The sequence below is a fragment of the Lutra lutra genome, chromosome 2 (genome assembly GCF_902655055.1).
Source record: "Lutra lutra chromosome 2, mLutLut1.2, whole genome shotgun sequence".
Lineage (NCBI taxonomy): Eukaryota > Metazoa > Chordata > Mammalia > Carnivora > Mustelidae > Lutra > Lutra lutra.
Genome location: NC_062279.1, coordinates 82,242,422 through 82,263,664, shown reverse-complemented (window position 1 = coordinate 82,263,664; position 21,243 = coordinate 82,242,422). Strand labels below are relative to the sequence as shown.

General features: G+C 38.4%; 1 protein-coding gene across 2 annotated transcripts in view; it reads right to left on the bottom strand.

Moving 5' to 3' along the window:
• Positions 1 to 6,440: 6,440 nt before the first annotated feature.
• PDGFC (platelet derived growth factor C) overlaps positions 6,441 to 21,243 on the bottom strand; it is a 204,280-nt gene continuing 189,477 nt past the window's right edge. For both annotated transcript variants that reach the window (XM_047717817.1, XM_047717818.1), the window contains 3 exons: positions 20,053 to 20,260; positions 14,898 to 15,115; positions 6,441 to 8,265 (listed from right to left, as the gene is read on the bottom strand). In XM_047717817.1, coding sequence (XP_047573773.1) covers positions 8,149 to 8,265; positions 14,898 to 15,115; positions 20,053 to 20,260 — 543 coding nt within the window. In that variant the 3' untranslated portion in view covers positions 6,441 to 8,148. The remainder of the gene's footprint in view (positions 8,266 to 14,897; positions 15,116 to 20,052; positions 20,261 to 21,243) is intronic.

The following is a 21,243-nucleotide window of genomic DNA, read 5'->3' as shown; positions in this document are numbered from 1 at the left end:
ACCAGTAAGGAGATTGAAACAGTCATCAAAAATCTCCAAACAAACAAAAGCCCAGGGCCAGACGGCTTCCCGGGGGAATTCTACCAAACATTTAAAGAAGAACTAATTCCTATTCTCCTGAAACTGTTCCAAAAAATAGCAATAGAAGGAAAACTTCCAAACTCATTTTCTGAGGCCAGCATCACCTTGATCCCAAAACCAGACAAGGATCCCAACAAAAAAGAGAACTACAGACCAATATCCTTGATGAACACAGATGCAAAAATTCTCGCCAAAATACTAGCCAATAGGATTCAACAGTACGTTAAAAGGATTATTCACCACGACCAAGTGGGATTTATTCCAGGGCTGCAAGGCTGGTTCAACATCCGCAAATCAATCAATGTGATACAACACATTAATAAAACAAAGAACAAGAACCATATGATACTCTCCATAGATGCTGAAAAAGCATTTGACAAAGTACAGCATCCCTTCCTGATCAAAACTCTTCAAAGTGTAGGGATAGACGGCACATACCTCAATATTATCAAAGCCATCTATGAAAAACCCACCGCAAATATCATTCTCAATGGAGAAAAACTGAAAGCTTTTCCGCTAAGGTCAGGAACACGGCAGGGATGTCCGTTATCACCACTGCTATTCAACATAGTACTAGAAGTCCTAGCCTCAGCAATCAGACAACAAAAGGAAATTAAAGGCATCCAAATCGGCAAAGAAGAAGTCAAACTATCACTCTTTGCAGATGATATGATACTCTATGTGGAAAACCCAAAAGACTCCACTCCAAAACTGCTAGAACTTGTACAGGAATTCAGTCAAGTGTCAGGATATAAAATCAATGCACAGAAATCAGTTGCATTTCTCTACACCAACAACAAGACAGAAGAAAGAGAAATTAAGGAGTCCATCCCATTTACAATTGCACCCAAAACTATAAGATACCTAGGAATAAACCTAACCAAAGAGACTAAGAATCTATACTCAGAAAACTATAAAGTACTCATGAAAGAAATTGAGGAAGACACAAAGAAATGGAAAAATGTTCCATGCTCCTGGATTGGAAGAATAAATATTGTGAAAATGTCTATGCTACCTAAAGCAATCTACACATTTAATGCAATTCCTATCAAAATACCATCCATTTTTTTCAAAGAAATGGAACAAATAATCCTCAAATTTATATGGAACCAGAAAAGACCTCGAATAGCCAAAGGAATACTGAAAAAGAAAGCCAAAGTTGGTGGCATCACAATTCCGGACTTCAAGCTCTATTACAAAGCTCTCATCATCAAGACAGCATGGTACTGGCACAAAAACAGACACATAGATCAATGGAACAGAATAGAGAGCCCAGAAATGGACCCTCAACCCTATGGTCAACTCATCTTCGACAAAGCAGGAAAGAATGTCCAATGGAACAAAGACAGCCTCTTCAATAAATGGTGTTGGGAAAATTGGACAGCCACATGCACAAAAATGAAATTGGATCATTTCCTTACACCACACACGAAAATAGACTCAAAATGGATGAAGGATCTCAATGTGAGAAAGGAATCCATCAAAATCCTCGAGGAGAACACAGGCAGCAACCTCTTCGACGTCAGCCGCAGCAACATCTTCCTAGGAACATCACCAAAGGCAAGGGAAGCAAGGGCAAAAATGAACTTTTGGGATTTTATCAAGATCAAAAGCTTTTGCACAGCAAAGGAAACAGTGAACAAAACCAAAAGACAACTGACAGAATGGGAGAAGATATTTGCAAATGACATATCAGATAAAGGGCTAGTGTCCAAAATCTATAAAGAACTTAGCAAACTCAACACCCAAAGAACAAATAATCCAATCAAGAAATGGGCAGAGGACATGAACAGACATTTCTGCAAAGAAGACATCCAGATGGCCAACAGACACATGAAAAAGTGCTCCATATCACTCGGCATCAGGGAAATACAAATCAAAACCACCATGAGATATCACCTCACACCAGTCAGAATGGCTAAAATTAACAAGTCAGGAAATGACAGATGCTGGCGAGGATGCAGAGAAAGGGGAACCCTCCTACACTGTTGGTGGGAATGCAAGCTGGTGCAACCACTCTGGAAAACAGCATGGAGGTTCCTCAAAATGTTGAAAATAGAACTACCCTATGACCCTGCAATTGCACTGCTGGGTATTTACCCTAAAGATACAAACGTAGTGATCCGAAGGGGCACGTGCATCCGAATGTTTATAGCAGCAATGTCTACAATAGCCAAACTATGGAAAGAACCTAGATGTCCATCAACAGACGAATGGATAAAGAAGATGTGGTATATATACACAATGGAATACTATGCAGCCATCAAAAGAAATGAAATCTTGCCATTTGCGACAACGTGGATGGAACTAGAGGGTATCATGCTTAGCGAAATAAGTCAATCGGAGAAAGACAACTATCATATGATCTCCCTGATATGAGGGAGAGGAGATGCAACATGGGGGGTCGAGGGGGTAGGAGAAGAGTAAATGAAACAAGATGGGATTGGGAGGGAGACAAACCATAAGTGACTCTTAATCTCACAAAACAAACTGAGGGTTGATGGGGGGAGGGCGTTGGGAGAGGGGGTGGGGTTATGGATATCGGGGAGGGTATGTGCTATGGTGAGTGTTGTGAAGTGTGTAAACCTGGCGATTCGCAGACCTGTACCCCTGGGGATAAAAATATATGTTTATAAAGCTGTAAAAAAAAAAAAAAAGAAAGAAAGAAAGGATGAATCCCCAAGTTTTGTAGCAACATGGACGGGACTGGAAAAGATTATGCTGAGTGAAATAAGTCAAGCAGAGAGAGTCAATTATCATATGGTTTCATTTATTTGTGGAGCATAACAAATAGCATGGAGGACAAGGGGAGATGGAGAGGAGAAGGGAGTTGAGGGAAATTGGAAGGGGAGGTGAACCATGAGAGACTATGGACTCTGAAAAACGACCTGAGAATTTTGAAGGGGTGGGGGGTGGGAGGTTGGGGGCACCAGGTGGTGGGTATTGTAGAGGGCACGGATTGCATGGAGCACTGGGTGTATTGCAAAAATAATGAATACTGTTATGCTGAAAAAAATAAAAAAATTTAAAAAAAAAAATCAATTAACCACAAACGTGAAGGTTTCTCGATTCTCAGTTCCATTCCATTGCTCCATAAATCTAAGCTTACTACATTTACCACAGCATTCCTATAGCTTTGCAGTAAATTTTGAAATCAGGGAGTGTGAGTCCTCCAACAATGTGGTTGTTTTTCAAGATTTTTTCACTATTTTGAGTGCCTTGCTCTTTCAAGTGAATTTTAGGATCAGATTTCCAATTTCTGTAAAAAAAGTGGTTGGGATTGCATATGTAAATTTTACAAAATGATAGTTATTAATCTTAAAATAAACTTCCTGCCAAGGTACTAGATCTCTTCCTTAAACTAACCTAGATGTATAGTGAGTAAAACTCACTGTAAGGGACTTGGCAGTTTTGAAAGAAATTGGATTTGGGGTGGGTGGCTGTGCCAATTGCTTTCTGAGGTAGAGTACAAAAGCATGTAATTAACATTTTGACAGAGGAGAGGGAGTTATTGAAATAAGTAAGTGCAGGAACAGTGCTTCAAAAAGAGAACACAGCTAGCAAATGCAGAGATATTGGCGTTTACAGGAAACTGTGAGTATTCACTAGAATTGTACATGGGGTTTGATGATGAAAAATGAGTCAAAGGAGGTAAATGAGGTAGACTATGAATCATCAATTGCTGATGTCTGTATTTCATATCCTAAAGACTTTTAAATTCTGACTCATAAAAATTAATCATACTATAGGATGTCTCCAAAATATGAATAATACATAAATGAATTATTAAATGTCCTTAACTTGAATAAAAGTGATAACTGAGATACGATTGGTAGAAAATTCATTAACTGGAAAACAAACATGTAGTTTCAAGGAAAATCATTATGTCACTTCAAGAGATAAAGGATGTTCTTGTCTGCGTGCTGTAATCATGGGGACAGGTGCCCCAACAAAACCAGTAGACTGGATTGATTACAATAAAATATACCCAACTCTTATGTACTAATTCTTTCATCTGTAAGCGATATTTAGACTCTTGAGGGTCTTGATGTCATATTCACTGCTGTATCTAAAAAAAAAAAAAAAAAAAAATCATTTGTTCATTAGACCAGGAGTCTGAGAAACCAAGAGGGGGGCAGGTAATTATAGTCAATAGGATAATATGTATAATTGCAATATTCCTGGAGCATAGGGGAAATGGCTTAATTCTAGTGGGAGTCAAGGAAAAAAAGCTTTGCTGAGGAGTGGCATTTGAGCTGAGATTTGAGAAGAAGCTAATGAGATAGGCAAGTACAAGAACAATGAGAAAGCACAGTGTGAGCCAGCACTGAGATGTGGGCAAGTATTGATACTGTCATGAAACTGTTAGGTATATTCGTTCACTGGAGCTGTATGTTAGGCTTGATGGTGCAAAATGAGTAGAAACAATGAGATTATAATAAACTCTGAGTGCCATGCAAAGAATTACAATTTAATCTCACAGAGTTCAATTGTAAATTTCCACCCCAGTGATATAATCAGATTTGTTGGAAAGTGCCCCCCACTCCCCACCCCCCGCCCGTTCATGGTGTGAAGGGTGGATCAGAAGGGAGTGAGACCAGGGGCCAGAAAACTGGGGAAAGGAGAGTGAGCAGCAGAATGGTACTGAGCCATGCAGCTCTAGATCAGGGCAGACGCAGCAGAAATGGAAACAGAGATATGGAGACACAAACAAAGCAGATTTTTGGAAAGGTAAAGCCAATGGGACTTGATTGATTACGTATGAAGAATGAAGGAAAAATAAGATGTAAAGCAAGAGACTGATTATATTTTCAGGTTTTTTACTTCTTATGAATGTAAAGGATAGTGATTATTTATAACTTTAAATGTATTTATAATATATAATTAAAATAGATTAAAATGTCAGAATCTTCTTGGAAATAAGGATATTTCATTATACTGAATACATGATGTTAAGTGCAACTTGTATTTTTTGCCTTTCCTTAGACCAAATCACAAGCGTAAGTAAATGCCCTGGAGAGAGGGAGGCACTGAGAATAACAAAATCAAGCCAGGGCATTTTCCCAGTGTAAATTCTCATTACTTTGCCATTTGCACCTTTCCAAAGTGCATACCCCTACTGCTCGGTGAGAAAGGGAATGAGACATAGAAAATGAAAACTGTAGGGGCGCCTGGGTGGCTCAGTGGGTTAAGCCGCTGCCTTCGGCTCAGGTCATGATCCCAGGTCCTGGGATCGAGCCCCACATCAGGCTTTCTGCTCAGCGGGGAGCCTGCTTCCTCCTCTCTCTCTGCCTGCCTCTCTGCCTACTTGTGATTTCTCTCTGTCAAATAAATAAATAAAATCTTTAAAAAAAAAAAAAGAAAGAAAATGAAAACTGTAGACATGAAAGCCTGCCTTGTGCCAATTAAGGTTTGGTCTTTATTTAAAAAACCACAGGGTGGCAGAACATCCATCACAAGGGACAAAGGGCACAAATCAAAGATATCACATAGAACACAGCGGTGGTCAATATGGACAATATTTTTTTGGGATTCTGAAAAACTATGGTCACCTGTGCCGTTAAAACCTGGGCTTTTTTTTTTTTTTAAGTCAAATATACAACAAGGTCTATGCGTGAATAAGCATAAAGCTGTGAGCCCTCACGCTCTTCCTGCTCACTGGCGCCAGCATGTGGGGCTACCTTCACAGAGCAATTTGTTTTGGCTTTTAACATTTTAAGTTAGCAACAAATAAATACTCAAAAAGAAGAGGGAAAGGGGTTTCGTTCCATGGCTGGAGACGCCGTATCACGCAGTGACACGGGTCATTTACGGCCAGATTTAGTAGAGTCTCTGCTATGCTAATGCGAGTTGTAAACCACCAAGACACTGCGCTGGGTTTTCAGCGGAGCTCAGTGGAGCTACGTCCAGTCTGCCTCTCCAGGGCTGGGACAGAACCATGAAAAGGTGAGTCAGTAAGACGGCATGTGTATACGTATTTATTTGTTCCCCAGGTGGCTGGGCGCAGGGTAGGACGGCTGGGTGGGAAAATGCCCAGAAAGGGCACTGCCCAGACCTAGAGGAGGAGTCTGAAGGCAGCAGAGCCCTGGGCCCCAGCCTTCTGGGCCAGGCAGAAAGGCAGAGGTTAACACACAAGCCTTGAATGGAAATCTGCCCTGAAGGTGAGCAGCCACACCCTTGAAGCGGGCTATGAAAGGTACGTTTAGTCTGTGTGCCCAATCAATTCATGCTCATCCTACTTAATATCGACCACTGAAAATGAAGATGGGGGGAAGTTACAAGATTTTTTTTTTTTTTTTTCGGTTTCATACTGCCATATAATCGATCGCTAAGCATTTCATAGAATCACATGAACCTTACAAGTCAGGTGCAATTTAATTTACCAGATACCAGCGAGAAAAAGAAAAATCGCTCCAAAACACCAGAACAAGAGACAGGGAAACCTGGGCGCTTTTCTACCTGTCTTTTGAACTGACACAGACTCTTGCATGATGGAAATCACGGTTAACATGAAACTCGATCTCTTTCACAGTCTTGGAGCTCAAGAGATAAATCTTGGGCGCTCATGCCTGCGCATGCGCACACATACACACACGCTCTGTTTCTCCCCAAAATAGCCACATTTTTTTTTATTTGGTGATTCAATACATTTTTAATTCAAATAGTCACTGCATAACCTAGGCACAATATTAAGCATTGTACAAGCGAAGTATTTTACTGATTTTCATTTCAATTGCCAGAGAGTACAATAAGTGAATGGGTTAAAGGATATACTTCTGTACATAAAAATATCCATGTATTTATACAAGGGTATGGAACAGAGTTTAAAGATAATAAAACCAGACCATCACAATAAATAGGATGTGTTCCTACAGGACAGCAGGGTATGCTTTATCAGTGAGCTGTCCAGTCTCTTTTCAAGGTGCTTTTTTTCTTCTGAGCTAGGCTCACACTTCCCAAAGGAAGGGCTAGGGTTTAGTCATGCCTGGATCTGAATGCCTATGTTTGTAGGTTGCTTTTTATTTGCATTTCCAATAACAGGGGTAGAAGATATGATCATTTATTTTCAAAAAGTCTTTGTGACTTATCGAATTCTATTGATTTCCCACTTCAGTATTTTAAAATGCAGATTAATCTAAGCTCTAGCACCGTATGAGAATGAAATACACGTATTTTTGTCAGAGCAACAATATTTTATATCATCTTTGCTCCTCTGGCTATAACAATTCTGTTTAGAAAAATTTACCACGCTAAAAATAGTTGATCTAGGTTGTCATAAAAAAGAATATTAAATACCTTTGGTAAAAATAGATATATTTAACAAGATTAGAAAAGCAAACAGTTATAATGTCAAAAGGAGAATATAAAAATGTACACAATAAAACAAATAAACCGACTTATAGATAAAGTGAAGATAAGGCCACTCTTCTTTTCAGGTTTGTCTCTTCCAAACCATGAATGTAGTTCTCTTCTTCTAAATGGTAGCAATTTTAGTAAGAAATATGGAAAATCCAGTCTTTCCTATCAGCATGACACAAATTTGATTCATAGCAACAGAGTTCTTTTTTAAGAACCAAGTTTGTAGAACATAGAACACTCTGGTTTATATATGTGGATCTAAGGAAACAATTCCAGGTTTCTGTGATTTGAGGCCCAGAACATGGAGCTTGAGAGTTAAGCAAGGCAACAGAATCAGCCACTCCCGTGTGCACAGTTCTTTCCTGTACTGACATTAGCCTATGCCGTGGGGAGACAGCTGATAAACAACACAGCTAGCTGAGTAAGGACATGGCAACTTTGTAACTAGCTAGTGATGGACAACATTTCATTTTGTTTCTGCGACCAAAGACCTTTTTTCCTGTCTTTCGGGCCTCCTCTCAACAGAGCTGTTGCACAACTTCTAATTCCGTTTGGTGTCTCCTCTTTCGGAACACTCCGTAAATCCTGAAGATGAAAGGTCCCTGAAGCAAACAACTGAGATTATGGATGGTAGATAATGCGCAAGTTCTAGAACAGATGAGCCACAGAGCCGCACTGCTCTGGGAGAGGCTCCGCCGGCGGACGCGGTTATCCTCCTGTGTGCCCTCTGCACACACAGTCACACTCCTCGTGGTGCTCCAGGGCCACGTCTGTGAGAGATTTATGCAATCCCCGCACACCGCTCTTTGGTCGCAACTGAAGGACCTGAAAGGGAACAACGGAGAAGTCATCTATAAAATCAGCCAACGTCTGTGACTTCAGATTTCATGGGCAAGTAACATTTCAGGAAAGCATCTTGGGGCCCAACGAAGACTTGAACAAAATTTTGACTTTTTCCTAGTGAAGGCATCATGAACACGCTCTCCTACCCCTCAGAGAAATCCTAAATGATCAGCATGCTTTCACAAAAGAAAGGCCCTTTTAATACCAGCCACTTGGAAGGATGCTGCCTCCGCACAGAGAACAGTCCTTAGGTTGAAAGTCTCACTGTGTGCTCTTTAGTTTACTCCCCTGACAATACTGCAGAGAATGTCACCTTGATTAAGTATTCGGAAACCACGACTGCCCAGTCTTTTTTCTGTTTGTTGGTTTCTTTCACTCATTCCTTTTTTCACACATGTAACAAATATTTATATTCCAAGCGATACAAATACTACCATACCCCGGAAGGAAACACAATCAGCTACAGCTGAGTTTGCTCCATTATGCCACTCATTAATTTTCTTGGCTACACTTCAAGTCCTCTATAAACTTGATGCGACGGATTAGATGTACTTCATAGACATCAGCCTCCATCCCAGCTAACTTTGGGCAGCTGGATCCTACTGTCTAGTGTAGGGAAGGCTGAGCTTTAATAATAATGATGCCTCTATTAAATGAAGTTAATGTGCAGTCTGGTTTTGTTAATAAAAACATAAAGTTGACTCTGATACTAAAGATATTTCTTTTTAACACTGTGGCAGGAGGACACAGCTATGGATTCTATAAAAGATTATCTGAAGTATTTGGTAAGAACTACCTATTCAATAACTGTTTGTGCTTCTTAGAATAGAAACAATAACATTTCAGGGATTGTATTTGTTCAGAAGATGAATGAAGACCAGAGCACATAATAGTACGAGGTGGTCTAATTTCTCTGCTCTCTGGGTGGGACAAAGATAACTTCATAGAACACCTTCTAAAGGATACCCTTCTCAGAAATATTCGTTAATCCACAAGTCAAGTCTTATGACTGTTCCATTTGAAGATTTAAAAGAGAAAAGCAGAGAATGTATACAGCATTTAGAGTATGTGGTCATATCAAAGGTTAATCAGCTAACATTTTTTGAATGCTTACTGGGTGCCAGGCACTGTAATAATGTTTTTACATACTTTAACTCACAAGAATTCTATGAAGTAATTTAGAATTATTACTCCTATTTTACACTTGAGTGAACAGAAGCTTTAGAGAGAATAGGGACATAACCAGTATTTGCACTTGGGCCAAAGATGAATTATTAAAGTTACAGTGATAGATAATAACTTTATAAAAACTCAGACTATATTATTAGCCATATATTCTACTTCTTTAGTAACTTTCTTCCTAGAGACCTAAACTGCAAAGTCTTGGACTAACTGTGAGAAACAGGAAACTTTTAAAGCAGATTATCTATTACACTCACAATTCTAGAACAAAAATTACTAAGACTGTATTATCTTAGCATGAAACTATGAATCCTATCTTAGGTCTCAGTATCTGACTTACTGTTTTGAACAACTTGAGGTGGCATCAAAACTAACTAGTCTTTTGGGCCCCTGGGTGGCTCAGTGGGTTAAGCCTCTGCCTTCGGCTCAGGTCATGATCTCAGGGTCCTGGGATCGAGGCCCGCATCGGGCTCTCTGCTCAGCGGGGAGCCTGCTTTCTCCTCTCTCTCTCTGTGCCTGCCTCTCTGCATACTTATGATCTCTCTCTCTCTCTGTTTCAAATAAATAAATAAAATCTTAAAAAAAAAAAAAAAACTAACTAGTCTTTAGATACTGGTGCTATCCCTTATCAAACTTCTGTTAGAAATTGTTTCTGGAATGAGGCTGAGTGCAGATAAGCTGCAATATTGGCCTAGCCAACATCTTTAATTTCTATCCCCACTTGTATACATTTTCCTAGTTAGTAGGGGAGAAAATGACTATAAAAGGTAAGGGTTAGAGAAGCTACCATATACAGCCCTAACAGGCAGCCATGCCAGGCTACGATTCTATAATCGTCCTCTCCTCTAGAAATGCTTAAGTCAGGATGCAATCACCCAATAAAAGCACCCCACCCCAGCCTTCATCCACTGATCGTTGTGGAATTTACAAATAGCAGAAGAATCTCATAATGTTCTAGTGATACTAAATCTTAGATGAGACATTCTAATACATGGGAGGGGACTTAATTAGGGCTTTCCTTCTTAATTTCTTTCCAAAATTTTGTTTTAATTTGGGAAGAGAAAGACAGACTTGGAAAATGACCAACAGTTCCCAGATCATGTGAAAGTAGACAGTTTTCAGGATATAGTTTATGATTCCATAAAACAAAGAAGCCAGAAGCACATTTCACCCAACTTTGAAAGAGAGGTTCAAACTAAAATTACAAACCCATGAAAAAAATAATCCAGGGAAAAACTAAAATCAGGGATGGAAGAGATTAGATCAGGTATAGAAAGAACCATCAAGAAATAAGATCAATAAATGATCTATTATTTCTATTTCTGCCTACACTGCGCAAAGTGTCATTAAATTTGGGGTGTGACAGAACTTTGGGAGATGGGCCTCACTACTAGAGAAAGGTCACTGAGATATATATTTTTTACCCAAAACAAATCCATGCAAGAAAAGTAAGACCATGTGGGGAATGAAGATGAACGAGAGAACAGCTAACATGTATCAACAGCTTGAAATGTACCAGACCTGGTTCTAAGTGTTTTGTCAGCTCTCTGAACCCTCACAATAGGATATGAGGGTTAGGTGTTCACTTTAAACACAAAGGTATGGGAGGCACAGGAGATAAAGTCATTTGCCCAAAGTTAAACAGCTGGATGTCTGGCTTTGGAGTCTGTTTTCTTAAGCACTAAACCGTAATGTGATCTTTGCTTCTTAGTTCTCAATTTGGTAAAAAATAAAAATAAATAATAATTATGAAGTAGCAACAATTGTCTCATGGAGAGATCTCTCAAGTTCTACACAGGCACAGAAGGTGGACTGGAAGGAAAGTAGGAAATGTTTCAAGGAAGAGGTAACACCTAAGTTCATTTATATGTAAAGTCTTGCTTTCTGAAATATCCTATTTGGGAGACAGAAAAATCATTAAGGAAATCGGGGTGGGGGGGATGGTTTTCAATAAACAGTGTCTAGTAATCAATACAAAGGCAATAAGAATCTTGTCAACAGTAAGATTATGCGATAATATCAAAACATGTAACAAGAATATCATCCTATATATTATGAACCTTTTAATTTGCTAGACTCATTTTCGGTACAGTGGTCGAACCCACTGAAAATGGTAAAGGAACCAAAACAATAACTGTAATATCTGTAGTAACACAGGGAATCTAATTCAGCTTAATAATTAGGGAAGCTGGTATAATAGAGATAGATGAAGTAGAGAACAATTAGGATGTCTAAACTCTGTCTTTGTTTCTGTGTTCTCCCTGAGGTAGAATAATCTTTAAACTGAAAACTAGAACAACAGTCATCAAAAAGAACTAGGACCCCAAATAGGCTTCACTTTATTTTTTTTATTTTTTTTTTTTTTTTTTAAAGATTTTATTTATTTATTTGACAGAGAGATCACAAGCAGGCAGAGAGGCAGGCAGAGAGAGGAGGAAGCAGGCTCCCTGCTGAGCAGAGAGCCCGATGCGGGGCTCGATCCCAGGACTCTGAGATCATGACCTGAGCCGAAGGCAGCGGCTTAACCCACTGAGCCACCCAGGCGCCCCTAGGCTTCACTTTAAATGAGTTTAGTCTTTAGATCCACATTAATGGTACTCAGTGACTTAATGATTTTAGAACTATTTGAAATTATGTTTTTAAAAAAATTTCATTTATTTTTTAAGAGTTTATTTATTTATTTGACAGAGAAGAGCGAGCAAGAGAAAGCCCACCAGAAAGCACAGGTTGAGGGACAGAAGAGGCAGAAGAAGAAGCACATTCCCCACTGAGGAGTAGGGAGACTGACAAGGGACATGATCTCTGAAATCACGACCTGAGCCTAAGGCAGACACTTAACTGCCTGAGCTACTCAGATGCCCCAAAATAATTTCATTTATTTAGAAGCAGTAGTACTAAACTCAGAACTTCCCTCCAAAACATCAGACTGAGAAAAATCTAGGCTTCAGAAATGATCAATTACACCAAACAGATAAAAGCCCTTTTTTTTTTCATAAGGTAATTTGTTAATAAAAACCTAACACAGAAAAATTAATGATTCCTACAAAGCATTATAAAAAATTAAGACATGATTGTTACCGGAGGTATTTGTGAGAAATGTGGAGTATTGTATTTCCCCACACACATGCATTAGAGGTATCTGTGGGAAACTTGTCTTAGGTGGTCACACCATTAGATAACCATCCATACTTGTCTGTGTGTATGTACAGATAATGCATACATAACCGTCCCACCCAAAGACTACAGAATAAGGAATGATGTCATTCTGGAAGAGGGCCAGTGAGTTTCACAAGCACTGCCCACAGTCTTTCCTCATATAAGAGTTTTATCTGAGCTGCTAAACAGATGCCACACACTTTGTGGCAACTTTCTTAACAACCCTAAAACCAATGTTATTTGAAATGAAATCTGTAAGTAGAGGACAGATGACGATCCACTCGACTTGAGGACTGAGTGAGCTGACCAAAAACATGATGTAGGCTCGGCATCTGATAAGCTGCTTTAAAAAAGCTACTCTGACTAATCTGGGTTTTATAGCTCTAACATAGTGACTATAAATCAAGCGTTGTTGGCTACTTCCACGTCCCGGGATACACTGTGTTTAATGGGGATATGTTTCAGAAAGTCCACAATTAGACGATTTCAGGTGAGGAAAGTTCACTCTCGTTTAATTTCTGTTTTCATCGCAGCCTCTCTAGTTACCAATCAGTTCTAATGCCTGCCTCGATTTTAAGGTATTTTATTGAGTCTGTTTGGAACTTCCATATTAGGGGTTTTTCCTTGACTCTCAGATTCCTGATTCATAGAGTAGCAGCAAGGTGGGCTTCTGAGCACAGCCTGGCTGAAGCAACCTGCGCCACCAAGCTGATGATCATCTCCTTCCTGAAAGGGGAGCAGAGACCGTTCCCAGGACAGGATCTTTAGAAGAACAGAATGCAGAAATGAAAGTAGGACATGAGTACTGGTGGTAAACAGTCCTTTTTTTTTTTTTTTTTTTTTTTTTTTAAATCACAGACTGCCAGTTTGGGATGTGACTTTCCAAAAATGGCAATTGACTGATTGTCAGGGAATAACACAGCTGGGAAAAACCTAAGAGGTTATCGTATCTTACATTTATTTGAACAGAGGTTAAGTATCCTGCTGATGGTTACAAGTTAATGGTAGATCTAGGATGGAAACAGGGTTCCTTGCCAATTGGGATCCAGTGCTTCTGTCCCTCTTTATCAGCTGCCAGCGCAATACTGGTGAAAGGTGGGGGGTGAGGGGGTTCCAGCTGTGCTATGTAAAGTGCACTTTTCATTTTATCGTCAACAAAGGTTCATTATGTCGTACTGTCCATTAAAGAGGTGCCATTGTGCAGCTGCCTGGCAGCTTTAGTTTAGCTAACAGATAAGGGTTTTATTGATATCCTTATGCACATGAAAAATTATTTTATTAAGCAGATATTTATGTTGTGTTACTCTTTGGGTTAGCGGAAAAAAATACAAAGTAATGAGATAAAGTTATACCAAAATGAAGTCAGAAGGGCCGATTTCGCTGTGGTATAATGTAAACGTTTTGTGCAAATTAAGGTTACCTCTATAATCCCAGTGTTTTGGGATCAAGCCCCACATCAGGCTCCCTGCTCAGAGGGGAGTCTGCTCCCCACCGCCCTGCCTGCTGCTCTGCCTACTTGTACTCTTTCTCTCTGTCAACTAAATAAACAAAATATTTAAAACAAACAAACAAAAAACTAAGGTTGCTTCATCAAGAATGTTTTGCTTCCTGATGTACAACGCTACAAATGCTGCTGGAGAAAGGGTGGGCATAACTGGTATATTCTAGCACTAACAAAAATTTGAAGTAAGTTCTAAGGTTCCCGAGGCTCTGAAAAACAATCATTACTAACATTTAGTATTTATATTTTCCTTAATTCCACAGAATAGAGATGAAAGGAATCCATAAAAGGCTTAACATGCTATTTGGGGCAACACGAATAATAGGAAGATTGGTATAACTGGGAATATGTCTTCTTGGGATTTGTGTTCCCGTATTGCCCCAAGTGGAAAAATAAGTATCAAAGATCTCCTTTCTCCAACAGAGACAAATCTGTCTTTTAAAATATTTTCCCTTCATATTTGAAATGTGTAAAGCTAAAAATTTCACCCATTTTTCCCCCCTGCAGAACATATTTACTTTTTTTGTATGACAGATGAAAATGTCACTGACCACCCGTGTCATACAATCAGAGGACAAGTTTGCTAAATCCTCAATGCCTGGGTTTTTGAGTTCAAGGTCCTGATTTAAAAAAAAACAACAACAACAAAAAAAAAAACTATTTTGCCAACTTTATTTGTTCTTAAACAAAAATTCATTTCAGATACACGACTTTGTCATCTTTTTTTTTTTTTTTTAAGGTGCAAAGGAACCCAAGAAGAAAAGGGTATACCTACCTCGTGATATTTTTTCGTGACTTTGCTTGGGACACATTGACACTCCTTGCAATTGTGGGGACAGCAGGCACAGTTCCCACCACAGCGTTTAACCAGGAGACAACCTGGCCAGAAAATGCTGTCGGTTCTCTTTAGCTCTTCCCTTATGGACACTGAGAAGTTACGCGGTGTGCAGCTGTAGAGTCGTACCTCCTCCTTTAGAAGGTTCAGGTCTACCACTACATGGCATAAAAGAAAGCAAAGAAAAATAACATGGTTATGCCCTGAGCCTGAATCTGCTTCATCAAGATCTTTCCATAGAGAAATCTGTTTAACCGACACTACGCCCAACAAGGCCTCTTCTTACTTTGATGAGGTTTTGGGGCTCTGCCGCTCGCAACTTGGACTTTTCATTTTATAGTCAACAAAGGTTCATTATGTCGTACTGTCCATTAAAGAGGTGCCATTGTGCAGTGTTAAGAACAGAGCCAACAGAACAGTTGAGAGCTATAAATAGGAAACTTTACACAGAGAAAGAGTGCTACACCTTTTAACCCTCATAAAAAAGTAAACAAGGAAAGCATTGGAAGGGAAGAGTAGAATGTAAAATGATGAATGCTTGGATTAGAAAACCAATGCAATTTTTAGAAAGGATTAGAAGCTCAGGCAATTAATGAAGAACAACTTACAGAAACTTACTGCCAGGACTTTATATAATTTTTCTGTCAATGAGACTCAGAAAATGCAAAAAGGGCATGAAGGAAATGAATTTTTGAGGACAGCTGAGTAGAACATGAATGAAAAAAATGATACACTTTAAAAGGGCTGAGGTTGCTGAAGACCCCTGCTTCCGGTGCCCTGAGTAATTCATATCATTTGAAATTCATTTTAACTAGGCGCCTTCAGATTTCTATTCTTCTCCTTCTAAAGGATAGAAAAGATGTCTAGTTTATAATGATTGTCTCTATTTTTTTTAGCAAGTTGGTTAACTATGTAGTGTTTTATTCTTGAAAAGTATACCTACTTGTGAAGACAAAACAAAAATATTCTTTCATCAGACTGTTGTAGTGAATTCTTAATCATTGCTTTTAACTACAAAATGATACTTTCCTCAGTTAATTTACATCAAAATAGCATTTCATATTTAATATGAATTTATATAAAACATGAATAGTACTTAATTACCATATCCCGTAATTTTAATTTCTGCTTTATAACTTTGCCCCTTTTTCCCTAGAAATATTCAAATAATAGCAATTCCAATAAAACTGAAGAGTTTTGGATAACATACAATTCATCAAAACTTTTTCTTCAAAAAAGAACATTTTATTATTTATTTGACAGACAGAGAGAGATCAAAAGTAGGCAGAGAGGCACAGCGGGGGGCGGGAGGGAAGCAGGCTCCCCGCTGAGCAGAAAGCCTGGTGTGGGGCTTGATCACGGGACCCTGAGATCACGACCCAAGCCGAAGACAGAGGCTTAACCCACTGAGCCACCCAGGTGCCACCCCAAAAGGAAGATTTTATTAAAATTTGAAATATTATCTAATAGAATAAATCTGGTTAAATACCTTTTCACTAATATTGGAAACATTATAAATAAGAACTGAAAAAAAAGAAGCATTTTCTGGCTATGGATGGCTTCAAGTAATAATAAGCACCACGTACTCCATTTTCAAAATTCAAGTGTTAATATTTGAAAATAATTTTAAAATGAGAACGTGATTAAGAATCAAATGCTTGTTTTCTTATTGCTTGTTTTACAATTCTACATTTACTTATACGTGTGATCAAGTTTTTCTAAAATGTCAAAGGAAGCCACTGTATTTTCAAGAAATGTATGGTAAATCATACATGTGCAATTGTAAATTATAAGCACAAGTCCACTATAGGGTTGACTAAAACCTTGGTCAAGTGTAGGGAAACGCTAAAGAAATGCTCATTCCATGGGTTCATTTCAACAACTTATTTAGCTAAAAAATTGTTTCCCAACTCAATAGAAAATCACTGTTTTGAGTATTTAAAGATTTCCCTTTCATCTGAAAATGATCCTGTGAAAGGAAAGCTTTTAAATATTTAAGAGGAAATGAGTTCATTCTTTTGTGTGCCATAAAAGACCAACTTATCTCTAAAAAAGTAATGAGATAATTGAGTTAAATGATGTCACATATTTTACCTGATTTCATTTGGCTGAACTAATAGTATATGTACATACTGCTCTTTCATTGTTAAAGCTATTTGTGAGTTTATCTGAATCTTTTCTCTAGAAGTTACTATCTGGGCAAGAAGGGTTTAGAAAGTCAAAAATATACAATACAAAAGCCAGTTGCCAAAATTTTCAATGCTTATTTAAGATTTAAACCTCTTTAGAATGTGAATGAAGCTCTCCGCTTTCACAGGATATTCATCTACCTCAGTTTTAAACACACTATTTCATGAACTAGAAAATGAGACTGTATATGTTCACTTTAAAATGTTTACTTAACCACAATAAAAGGTTAGACAGATTTCCCCAGTGAACTGAGTTATGATACCTGCTACAATGTGAAAACTTAAACACACTTGCAACTTAGCTTCCACTCATTTATCATGTTTGACACAACAGTCAAAAGCCCTTTTTAAGTACTGTGTAAGCCTGACTTAGAAAATAAGGTCTTTTCTTTTTCTGCAGTAGCAAGGTATGAATGAAAACCCTAAGTCAGAGGAAGAAAAGGAAAGAAACAAAACAAAACAAAATAAAAACACTGAAAAACCCAAACGCAGTGCACACTGCAATTAGGGATTTTCAGTTTGGGATATCTTATTTGAAATATAAGCTTCCTACTCCTAAGGCTTCAAGCTCATCTAAGCCTCATTAAAATAAGCCATCTGACTATAATTTGATGTCACAAATTCTCCAAAAATTGTACAGAACTTCTGCATAAGAAAAAAGAAAAAAAAAGATCAAAAAAGAGAAAGAAAGATCACGTCCAACACATATTTTTTTCATAACCTAATTATAGTCTTATGGTGGTTTCCCTGTGTAAAATATCTGAAAATAAAAATCAGTGTTTGGGTTCTTTATTTCTTTTCCGTAACTACTTCCTAAGACAACACATGTATTAGTTTGTCTCTCTAAAGAATGAACATTTTGAGTAAGGCACCCATTAAAGTCGTTTTCCTAATGCAGATTTTCTTGTTCAGATTCACCAATATTGCAAGTTCTACTAAAAAAGCTAATGCGGACTGAAAAAAAAAATAATAGGTACATTTTCCTTCCTTAGTTGCTTACTCTTTTAAGATATTCAGCTCAAGGATATTCTATTACTGTAACACAATCTGAGGGTGGTCTCTGTAAGATGGATGTCGTAACACTGTGATATGTTTATTCTGTGTAAAATCAATTTCGATGTCTAATTAGGAGCTTTTAAACGTTTTACTCCTTGTTCCTTTGTAGAAAGACTCTCAGGAGGGGAGTTGGTTTTGTCTATAGAGATGTTATCCCACACCTGCATTTTAGTTTATGTAGAGTTCCAAAAATATACACTGCTTTTCTCACACTTACTGTATGCTTAAAAAGTTAATAGTTTTGGCAAACTGCAAAGGGCTTCAATTTGGAAAGTGCTAAATGAATATTTGAAAGATCTGGTTCGGTGCTGGATGCTTTTAAATATATGCTAGCCTCTGGCCATATCGTTACTGAGCACCAGGTGGAGAGGTGCAGGGCCTAAAGGCATGGCTGGGAGGGAGATTTTTAGACTTGAATCCTGAGATCAGCTGTCAAAAACAAGATCTGAGCTTAGAACCTGGTTTACTCCCTTGGCCTCTTCCAGATCAACATGATTATCTACCTCAAACCTAACAAAGGCTCCATTCACAAGGGTTTCAGCTAGCCTTGCAGATCTTCGTTTTCCTGTTCCTAAGTGGGAGGGAAGGGAAGTGTTCGTAAGTTATTCATCAAGTTATTCATCAAGATCAAATCTTATAAATATGTAACAGCTTTCAGCATCTGGACAGGATTCGGCTGCCCATATACTTGAACACCAATTTCAAATATTGCTGAAAGGAAACCATGTCTGTTGGCATAGCAAAATACCGTGGTTGGGCAAGTCTGGACATGACCTGCTGAGATTAAAGCTCTTGATCCAGAAGGGCTGCAACTCTAGCAGGAAAGGGCAGGAATCGGGTTTCTTTCTGACAGGATTTAGAAGAACGAGTCTGGTGCAATCTGCCCTTGTGAATTGCTCAACCTACCTAAACATTGTTCCTTCCATATAAATTCTCCAGACTGTCATTCCATTCTCTAGAGTGACCCTGGGTAGACTGCAATGTTTCTGAGAGCCTGAAATGGACTTTTTGAGGGCATTATAATTAGCCAGTTATTTCTATTACTGTTTCATTTGTGCCTGATATGGATACTTTCCAAACTTAATGTTACTGGAAAAATTAGCTAACCTTAGGGAAGACTCGGTTAACGTTATTTCCAATCTCTTGATCATACGGAATTAAGTTTAATTATCAACACTTTTACTCACTTTTACTCTTGGAGGGAGATAAGCTTTTAGGGTCAAGTGATCATTTCAGAGGCAAATTTATAGAGAGAACAATTATCATGGTATGGGTACCCTTCGGTCATTCTTTTCTTGTTCTGGATCCTGTCCTGGAAACTCCTAGTTCTATATTATGATGAGCCACTGTTATTTTCCATATTATTTATGGAAGTCTATAGGCTTAAGAGATGGAAATTGATATAACCCTGACCACTGGGGACATGGTAGGTGACGATTTTTATTTCTCTCCCTTTTCTAAGGCCCAAATCTGGTTAGCAGCTAAGGTAATCTCTCTTGAATCTCTAAATCAATATACCCCAAATATTAAATGTGAATAAGCAATGATTCTCACGAAACATAACAGGGGACTTCATCAAAATGGTATTTTTGAATTAAAGAAATGGCAAGAATTTTCAGCAAAAGTATTCCTTTTAATCTTCTAAACCCCCTGAATTATAATTACTTCTTTTTGTATGCATCCTTATTTAGTGTGTAAATATGCCCAAATGTTACAACAATGGGCTATTTACACATATCATGGAAGAATTTTAAACTCTACTCCTTTGAAGCTGTGGTAGAAGGATCCAAAACACTAAAATTGCTAAGAAGATTACTAGGGGTTGGTTCTAATCTGAAGAGAAAACTTACCTCTGGATTTTCTTCCAAAAACAAATGCCTTGCCAAGAAGTTGCCAGGTTGGCCTATATAGATCTTCCAAGTCCAACTGCCACCTGTCTGGTTCAAGATACCGAATGAGATCTTCCAAGGTACTGAAGGCAGTGACAGCGTTATTAAGCAGATCCAGTGGCAAAGCTGAAGGCGGTAACACAGAAGGGCTCACAGCTTCTGTGAATTGCTGAAAGTAAAATGAATCTTATGTTAACTGTTTTAAAAATGACAGTGTATGGGATGCCTGGGTGGCTCAGTGGGGTAAAGCCTCTGCCTTCAGCTCAGGTCATGATCCCGGGGTCCTGGGATTGAGCCCCGCATTGGGCTCTCTGCTGAGCAGAGAGCCTGCTTCCCCCTCCCTCTCTCTGCCTGCCTCTCTGCCTATTTGTGATCTCTGTCTGTCAAATAAATAAATGAAATCTTTAAAAAAAAAATGACTGTATTTCTTCTGGACTTAGGCATGAAGTAAGGTAAACTGAGGCTAAAAATGCAAAGAAACTGAAATTGTATTCAACCCAAATCAGAACTAATTTCTTTGCAAGTTCATGTAGATGAATTCCAATAGATCTCTGTGCAGTCAGTGAAAAAGACATTAACCTTCATTATCACAAACCATGGTGCATGTAGATATCTGATGCTTAAATAAAAAGGAAAATGTCTCTATGGTTTAATTAGGGACTTACAGTGGAAATTATAACACCATTTACCCAATTTTTCTTTTGTTTTTCACTTTTTATTTTCCTCCATCTGGAAAATCACCAGGTAGTTATGCAGATGAGTGTCAGACAAATTAAAAATTTAATATAAAATAATTAATCCATGAAGAATTAGAACAAAATATAGGTAATAAGCCTTTCTTGTTGGAGAAGAACTTATTAGTCAAGACGGAGAACACCCAAACCATAAAAAATAACTTTGATACATTTGCCCATACCTTTTTTTAATAAACAGGATTAAAAGACAGACACTGGGAGAATGGTCTGAGGAACGACATGACTGTCACAGACTAGTGTCCAGCATATACAAAAACACCCAACAACTCAATAGAGAGTGGGCAAATTCCAGACAAGAGGCTTAAGTGGCCAGTCGACATATAAAAGCATGCTAAAATCCATTAGTTATCAGAGAAATGCAAAACAAAGTGAGGTCTTATTTCACATACAAAAAAGG